Source organism: Camelina sativa, chromosome 2 (genome assembly GCF_000633955.1).
Source record: "Camelina sativa cultivar DH55 chromosome 2, Cs, whole genome shotgun sequence".
NCBI lineage: Eukaryota > Viridiplantae > Streptophyta > Magnoliopsida > Brassicales > Brassicaceae > Camelina > Camelina sativa.
The window spans coordinates 944526-954174 of NC_025686.1; the positions used below are offsets into that span (position 1 = coordinate 944526).

Here is a 9649-nt window from a genome sequence, read left to right on the forward strand (position 1 = left end):
ATAGGGAGCGGTAGCACAAGGAATATGTACGGTGGGAACGTCTTGGTGCATCAGAAAGAGAGGGCCAATCTTTACTTCTGTTTTTACTCCCGTGGGGCTTATATTCGCTACACTATTTGATTTCTCGATTCTTCATCGTCAAATTTGCCTTGGAAGGTACGTCAAAACAATATATATTAATAGAACATATGAATTTTTGAATGTGAATGTGAATGTTCTTCTTGATATATGTAGTGTTATCGGATCTGGGGTTGTAATCTTTGGACTATACATATTCTTGTTGGGAAAAGTCAGGCAAATGAAGGAAGAGTGTGCAAAGAGGTCACCTTCTCATTTAAATGAAAACGGAGGAGAAGATGATGAACAATACAAAAAGGGTCATCTTATTGTTCCAATGACTCCTTGATTTGATTATAGACTTCTTTTTTTCTTCACTTCATACATTATTTTATTATAATACCAATATTGACCGATAATTTACATGAACTAGTCCAACGGATCAGTAAACTAGTCCACATATTGCTTCTTTTCCTTAATTTTCTCGCACAATTTGCTTATTATTGTGTATCTTCGGCACCATAGTAGTATCTTAGTAAACCGCTTTCGTAGTAGACTAGTTAGATCGTCCACCTGATCAGCTATTTCCTGACCATTAATGTCACCGGAACGTTGGATTGGTAGAGCATGATCTCAACCACTCCAACAACGAGACCAACCGCACTCCGCACTTGGAACAAAAATGTAGAAGTCACTGCTTGAGCAGTCCGTAGCTAATGTACTAATGATGACATTCTTACATTTCCCTTTTGTGGAGCATGTATTAGTTTTTAATAGTTAACATAGATTATTCCTTTTTAACTAAAAAAAACACTGATCATTCCTCTGGTGTTCAGTATATTTTAATACAAAATTATACGAATGTGTATGTTACATTACATAACGGATTAACTTTTTATTTTTGTTGCAGTAATCGGATCTATGGTGGTCGTGACGGTTTACTTTATAGTTTATACAGATGATAGTAAAATAATAAAGTTACCTTTAAATATATGGGCCCTATAAATGTTACAAAGGCCATCTCTATTGGTAACTAATATGGACTCCTTAATCTACTTCCTCGAAACCTCTTGTTTATAGATAAATGATCTTATAGTTGTTTGCAGTGAAGAGATTTCTAGCAAAGATAGATTCTAGCTCAAATAGTCAAATGAGCTTTATTTAGTTAAAATAAAAGAGGAAAAACGAAAATTAATTTACAATCACTAAGAAGTAAGAACACTCCAATTGTTTTCTTATAAGATGAAATTAAAGGGAGATATAGATTATAGAGGTTTCACTTTCGGCAACTCTAGATACTATATGTTCATTACACTCATATATATATATATGAATCTCTTGCTAGAAACCTGGTTACATGGGCTTATATCTTGTACTTGTTTGTCTCATAATGTTGGGCTTGAGATGTTTGGTTAATATGCAATGCTAGATTTTACTTTTGAAAGGCTTCATTTGGATATAGTACGGTATATATACACACATTTAGGGATGAAAATGACGGAACTTTTCCTTTGAATTCTGCCAGAATTGTCATCATGTATGTTGTGGTTGGAGTAGGAAAGTTAATTTGAAGATCTTATCAAAGTATCAGATCTTAATGTGCGGAGTTGTCATCCGATCCTCTTGTTCCAAAAACTGAAGCTACGTGAGATAGAGATGATTAACCTTAGTGTAGACCAGATCATACAAAAAACCACAATTAGCGAACTTGTAGGGGTCACGAAATTATACCATAAGCTTGCTAACATGCCATTCGGCCTATTAACAATATTGAAAAGACGGCTAGGATGCATAGACAAGAGTGTTGCATAGACAAGATAGTTTTCCAAATCCGAGAATATATTTATCCTCCTTAGTAGCCCATAAAGTGCCGGTCCGACATTTATTAGTGCCCTATGCCGAACTAAAAAACATGCCCTTTTATATATTACCAAAAAATTATAACCAATAGTATATAAGACTTTATGTTTAGTGTTTTGAAAATTTATTAACACAAACCAAAATCAAAACATTAGTTTTGATGAAAAGATTTATCTAATAGTTTAACAAAGCAAACTATTAACCTCAAAATGGAAAAAATCAAAACTAAAACTAACAATTAACCTCAAAAACTATGATTTGCACTAAAGTCCACATTTTTGTAAAAATCTTTAGATATATATAAAAACTCTATAATAATTTTACAAAAAAATGCCTTAATTTTTTTGATGTCCTAATCCTTTGCTTGAGTTGATTGCCCTATGGACCGGCCCTGCCCATAAAATAGCTTATGCTTAATTTCTTGAGATCTTTGGAAAAAAAAAATCAAAAAGAAAATTTCTTTGAAAGCAAGTTAGGCAGCTTAGGCTGCAAGCCTCACTCCATATGAGCTTTATTTTCATATTGTATGTATGCTTTATTAAAAGATTTATTTAATTATAGTAGCCAAAAGAAGGTTGTTATTTGGCTTTTTCTTTATAATACTGATGAGTGCTGAGGGATGGCACACGAAACGAGTGAAAACACTTCAAAAATATTTTAGATCCAAACCTGTTAACAATGCTATATAGCTAGAAAACATAACTAATATATATATATATATNATATATATATATATATATATATATATATATATATATATATATTCAGACTCTCGTGGTGGTAGTAGAATTAATGTCGTATCGGTCACTACAAAAGTCTATACCAAGTGACAAAAAAGGCTATTCAGAAATAGTTTGTTAATCCTTTTTTGGCAAAACATGATGTCATAGTTATTGAGAAGTTGTAAAATCGCACCACTATTTACAAAAGAAATACCCACGACCACTCTTTGGATTGTGTAATCACGACTAGTTTCTTTCCACCACATTAAATCACGAATAATCCATATTTTGTTACTTTTCTTTTAATCTTGGTTATTTTTCAGAATTCAGATGATCTGTTTTGATGAGATTTTTAACACAATTATGGTTTCCATGTCACCATCACCATGTGTAATCACGATTAGCTTCTTCCTTTCCAATTTCATAGATAATTGTTGACAAAAAAAAAAAAAAGATTATACAGATAATTACGGAAACACGTGGTGACAAACCAAATATATATGTTTCATAAAATTAATAAAATCTATCGTTATATGTAATATAAAATATTATTAAATAAAATGTGTTTCTCCTTTTTCATTTTAGTTTTTAGGTAATGGAACAGATAAAGTCTAAGCCTTTTAACCCTTAATCATCCTTCTCTGTGAAAATAGACTAATGTTTATTGCGTGTCAAGTGCGAGATTGACAGTAATTACGTATGAAGTCTATCTGAGACTATCTAGTACAATCTAGTATTTGCAAGGTTTTTATAGAATTTTGATAGCAAGTCAGTCTAGGTAGTTGTCAGTTGATATTGCTCCTAAGATCTTCATAATTTCCTGTTTCGTTTAATTTATGCATTTTTTAAGGTTTCTACATATAGATTAAAATTTTAATATGTTTATTTTTATATTTTTATACTAAATATAATCTATTATCTATTTAAAAACAGTCTGATCGATAAAAAACAGCCATTAGTAAATTTTCTTAATTTTCCTTAAATTCATTATAAATGTATTGGTTTTTAAGAATCATATGAATAATTAATAAGCCTAACTTACTTCGTATGTACGTTTTTTTCTTTTTTGCTAAGTTAAATCGTGTGTCTGCATGGCTAAAATTTCTTATTTTATTTTTTATTTTATTTTATCTCATATCTTTTTAGCAATAAAGCCAATCATATAGCTTCTTTACCAAAAAAAAGAAAAGAAAAAACAATCACATAGTAAATGATTGTCCACATACATATAATATAATAAATGCATTATGAATATAAAGGAGATAAAAAGGGGTGGTAGCTACTAGCTAAGTTATACATTGACTGATCTTTATTGACTAGCGACCTACTGGGTGACGAAATCGAAATAATATTTTTTTTTCTGAACAGTTAATGAAATTTAAATTTGTTAAAACCAAACTAATAACTAAATGAATCATAAAAAGCTCATGTATTTTTTTTGTAAAAATGTAATATGAAATTTTCTTTTGTAAAAATGTAATAAGATGAATCATGAATCATAAAGCTCATGTATTTTTTTTTTTTGGTTTTAATGTTAAGAGAGCTCATACATTTTTAAATCCTTTTTTAAAAGAAATAAAAAATTCATTCGTTTGTGGCTAACATTTGTGAGCTCATACATTTTTTAACTTGTTAATGTTATGTATGAGCTCATATATACATACATAATTTTAAAAGCTCACAAATACATAAACATTAAGAATAAATTTGTGAAATCCTTTTTTAAAAGCTCATGTATGTATATGGATTTAACAAATTTATTCGTTATTTAGGAGAATGAAATCAAAACTTACACTCAAAAATCTTCAGTACTTGGATAGTTGGGTTCGTTCTTTTTTTTATTTAATTTTAAGGAGTTGTATGTTTCATTTTTTCTATTTTAGGGAAAACTAGTTTTAAGTTGAACTGAGTTGGGTCAACCTATAAATGAGCATATGCTTTAACTCTAGTACGTCTTCCTACTAGGGCTATCTGCTATCATACACAACGACTGCGTACTTAATTAGCATATGCTTTTATATAGGAGTATTAACATGACACTTACTTACTGACATACATGCATGCGGCTACCTTTGTTTTGGCTATAGCAATCAGTTTATTAAGGTGTCTTTTCTGGTAATTCAATTATAACCTTTTTCTTTTTCCTTTTTATTTTGAAAACCATTTAAATTTATAACCTAGAAAATTAAATTTACACTAAAAACCAATTTTCTTTGAGACTAGGATAGTTAATCTAAAAGTTAGAAAAGCAAACCAGGATTGTGTTGGGGAATTTAATATGCATTGGAAAAACTTTTTACTCAAAGAAATTAAAAAAAAAAAATCATCCCTTGATAAATATATAAAATATAATTAGAATAATGAAAGTGTAACGTAATATCACATGGCACCCAGCCAAAAAAAAATCATCTGAGCTTGAGCCGGATTTTGTGACTCTTAAAGCATTTTTATCAGTGATACAGATAGAGAGTGTCTTAGTTAGATTAAAAATTTAAATGAAAAAATATAACAGAATTGAAACCAATAGGAAAATAACAAATAAGTTTGAGAGGGTCTTAAAGAATGGTTTCATGTCTTGTAGAAGACATTCTCTTCTTCTTTCTCTCTAAAATGTCTTAAATTTATATCTATAAAGTACTACAAACACCAATAGTAAAAGCGATGGAGGTAGTCTAGTGATTATGCAATTTTATGGCACCCAGCCGGGAAAAAAATGTCCTAAGAGTATATTTATAATAATAATAAACGGTGAAATATTAGTCGTACGTTGAAGAAAGTACCGACCAATAAACTCAACTCAAAAGAAAATGTGATTTGGTAAGAGCTAGAAGTAGATAGAATTTGAAACGTTTATAGAGTTTGAGGATCGGATGAAACTAACAACACAAAAATAATTGCTTTGTAGTAGATTATCTTCTCTTATTTTCTGGATAATTCCAAGGGTATGACACTATATTTGTTAGAACTAAAAGAATATACGTACGTAACCGTAAGTAATGTTTAACTGGGAATAATTTGCTGTTTTCAGGAATTCAACAAATCACCATGTGACGTGACACATGAACTGATGAACATGTGGCTATATATACTCTCCAGACATTTTCTGCCGCTAGCATCGCTCACCTTCTGTCAAGAGGCCTACATAGTTCGAACGTTCATGTGAGGAAGCACCTCGTAAAGGTCGTATCTACTACTAAATTAGAAGATTCGAATGGCATCTCAACCTTTGTCTACCGATCGAGCTAGATAAGTATGCCATTATTGCCATGTGCCCATGTCACATACATGCGTTGGTTTTTAATCCATGCCCTATCACAGATCCACATTATCAATACATGCACGGATATAGCCAAGTAGCCAACACAATATGTTCTAGGTCACCATCAAGAGGTCCCAACTATTGAGTACAATACAGCTGAAGGTCTGTGATTCGGTAAACAATATTTCTAAATTCGGTTCATATTGTGATATATGATGATGTATACAGAATGAAAAGGAAAAAGAAAAAGAAAAACAGAACAAAATAAAGAAAAAGGAAAAAGAAAAGAAAGAATGAGTTGTTACCTGTGAATTCCTTTAGGTATACAGGATGATATTTTTGGGTGGGAGACAGTATTTTATGGATCTGATGGATACACTGGTACATGATAGCTATATAGGACACTTCAATAACTTAAGGAAATATACAGTTAAATCATCATATTTGTTAGAGTACCGTTGTCCAAAAAAAAAAAGTTTTGTTAGAGTACCAACGATGGGCTCTTTTAACATTCAAATACTTCCTCTATCCTTAAAAGAATGATGTTTGAGGGTTTTCACACAAATAAAAAAACAATGATTATTTATATTAAAAATATTATTGTTTTTCACTAAAAAATATTATATAATTATAGACCAATGATAATTCAGAAATTCAAATATTTTTAATGATTATTTTTTTAAGTTTACAAAGAATTAATATTAATTAATTAAGATTTGTAGAAAATCAATCCTTTTGGAACATGAAAAAAATTACAAAACAGCAATCTTTAAGGGAGAGAGAGAGTAATTATATATCTAATAAAAAATCGATTATTTAATTAAAATATAAATTTGTTTTAAGAATTAAAATAATAGTTAAATGAGAATTTCTTATTGAGAGCTCATGAATTTATAAACAATAATCTTTTTCACATTTTCTTCTATTTTTTATTTTTTACTTGACGATTCTTAGTTATACGATTTTTATTTCCAACCCACCTCCTTAACCATGGCTCTTATAATCATTGATTTTGGGGTTTTCGTACATAAATTAACGAATCAAATTTAGATCAGCCTCTATTGTGAAACGAGTTAGGTCATGATCTAACTTAAAACCAATTGATGAAAAATGAATTTTAACCCTTATTCATAAATATATCACGAAGATTTCTACACGTATACGTATTTTCAACAATATTAGTGTTTTCCTCTCGGGAGTTTCATTGATCTGAAGAATTATAGTTGGGAGTTGGGTCGTTGGGACTTGGGACCAAGCCTGAATGTTTTAGAAGCACACGTTTGGGAAATCCATAGCAATGCAGAATTTAACAATTTATTCGGTGGATAGCCCACAAATTTACTGGCAATATAACTTCAGGTGTAATAGTGATACAACATGTCAAAGATGAGGGTCCGCAGAAAAACTTATTCATCTGTAATTTGAATGTCATTACAAAGTTAGACGAAATCACTGATTCCATTAGTTAGAGATGCTTTTCTACGAGATCGGTATATTCCACTTAAATTTTTTATTTTAGAGACATCCAAATCGTTACGTCCCAAATAGTAATTAAAAAAAAAGATTGGATCATGTAGGATTTTTCTACAAGACTGAGAACAAAGAAAAAAAACATGGACTTCATCTAAAAACTACCGGAGATCATAACTATGCATTACAGCATTAAGTGAATATTTGGCTTCAAATGTAACACAAGATACACCCCGCAAGGTGTACTATTAATTTGCAAGGTATCTTAATATACAAGTTTAAAGATAACTAAAGCATGTTTTAAATTTTCATTTGCTTTAATATATATAATCTTTGCTTTCGTTTGATGGAAACTATTGAGCTTTATCCACCTTTAGTTTTTTGTAAATGATTGCCTTGAACTTTTAATTAACAACGTGAGGAAATACAAAACAATTGTTAATTCGATCAGTGCTATATACTTTGATAAATATCATTAACAGCTTGTACCTTAGTGATATGTAATAGTGACGCTACCGATTAAAAATTCAGAGTATATATATTTGTATGAATTGTAGTAGTAGTAGTCTAGTAGACGACACAAAATAAAATAAATTAATTGCAAACGATTTTTTTTTCTTTTAATTTTAGTTAAATTTATCATTTGCTTGATATTGTAGGAAACAACTAGCACGAGTTGAAATTCATTTTATTTATATTGTAATTTTTCTATAAAATATAATTTGTGTGATTGTTTTTAAAAGTTTTTTTTGGATAAAATATTATGCAATAAATTCATATGCTAAATATGTTAACTTGAAAAAGACACATATTTTGTAAATTTTGTATTGTTAATAATTCTAGATAAGTACTCATGTTATAACACTGGTTAAATTTCATTTTATACAAAGTTTTGTATATTTTATATTTTTAAATAAAATTTTAATAGTTGTATTAGTTTATGTATGTAAAGTTATTTCAACAATGTATATTCTACATCATGACTTAAATGTCATTATAAGACATAATTTTGTAAATTTAGTTTTTAAAAAGCAAGTTATTATATTATGAGTAATTTAATATATTGTTATACTTTTTATTTTAATATACTTGGTTTCTTGAAATTCTTTCATATTATACTATTATAGTGACATATTATTGACATTGCTATAACAAATCAATTTAGAGTGTTTATAGTTTTTAACTTTTATATCAATTTTCAATATTTTAAAAATACTTCAAAATAAATTATTAAAGTTTATTATATTAAAATTATAAAATTCAACAAAAATATGAAATTGAATTTAAATATTCAAATTTTGATCCGTTACTTAGTAAAAATTTTAATTCAATAGATATTATTTTTAAAGAATAATATTACTAAAGCTTGAATATTTCATAGATTGAACAATTTATATTTTTTTTTCAAAATTCAACTTATGGTATATCTAGATATAAAACTATTTTTAAATTATAATAAATAATATGATAATTTATTTGTTTCACAAAATAGACTCATATATAAAAATGAGAGGTGAAGTATAATGATAATTAACAAAATAATGCGTTAATTTAGATATCAAAATATTTTATTTGATGAATAATTTAATAAAGGAAATTAATATGGTAAGTTAGATGATATCAAATGATTCTTTAGAATATTCTCTTTAAGATTTTCGGAAACAACGTGCTCTACTAATAAAATCTTCTGAAAATAAATTAGGGTTGCACCAACTGTTTAACTTGTAACCAATTATTTTATAACCTATTTGTAACCAACTTATTAAAATTATATAGTGTACAAAACAATATTGTGTACTTCTGTTTTATTATAAAGGGGATATATAAGATTCGTGTTTGTTGGGTATGGGCTTTGCTCCTTTTAAAAACCCAGAGTATTCGGATGGTTAAAAAATGATAGGATCTGATTGAACAAGATAATCTTGCATGAAATAGGGATTAAAACTGGAATACACAACAGAACCGCAACAGATATTGTTCACTATATATAAATATAGGGGAAAAAGGTCATTTCATACCCGTACACACCTATCAAAAGTGTGATTTCTTTCCTGTACAAATAAGGAGTGCTAATTTAGACCTACACTCCAGTAAAATTCAAATTTTATACCTGTATTTACAAAATTGAGCCAATTTCAAAGTCAACATTAACAGATATGAAATGACTTTTTCTCGTAAATATGGAAAGGAACAGTATAAATGGACATGCGCAATTCCACAGGGTTGCCCACTTGCTCGTCGTTTGCCTGCTCGTTTGTTCTATTGACGACGAGCTAAGTCG

At 28.9% G+C, this 9649-nt stretch overlaps 1 protein-coding gene across 1 annotated transcript in view; it reads left to right on the forward strand.

Annotated features, from left to right (window-relative positions):
- The window catches only part of LOC109126265 (WAT1-related protein At4g01440-like), a gene marked incomplete at its 5' end in the record, with an annotated part of 7495 nt that extends 6717 nt beyond the window's left edge, over nucleotides 1-778 (forward strand). Inside the window, one exon of the mRNA XM_019229526.1 lies at nucleotides 235-778. Coding sequence (XP_019085071.1) covers nucleotides 235-406 — 172 coding nt within the window. The remainder of the gene's footprint in view (nucleotides 1-234) is intronic.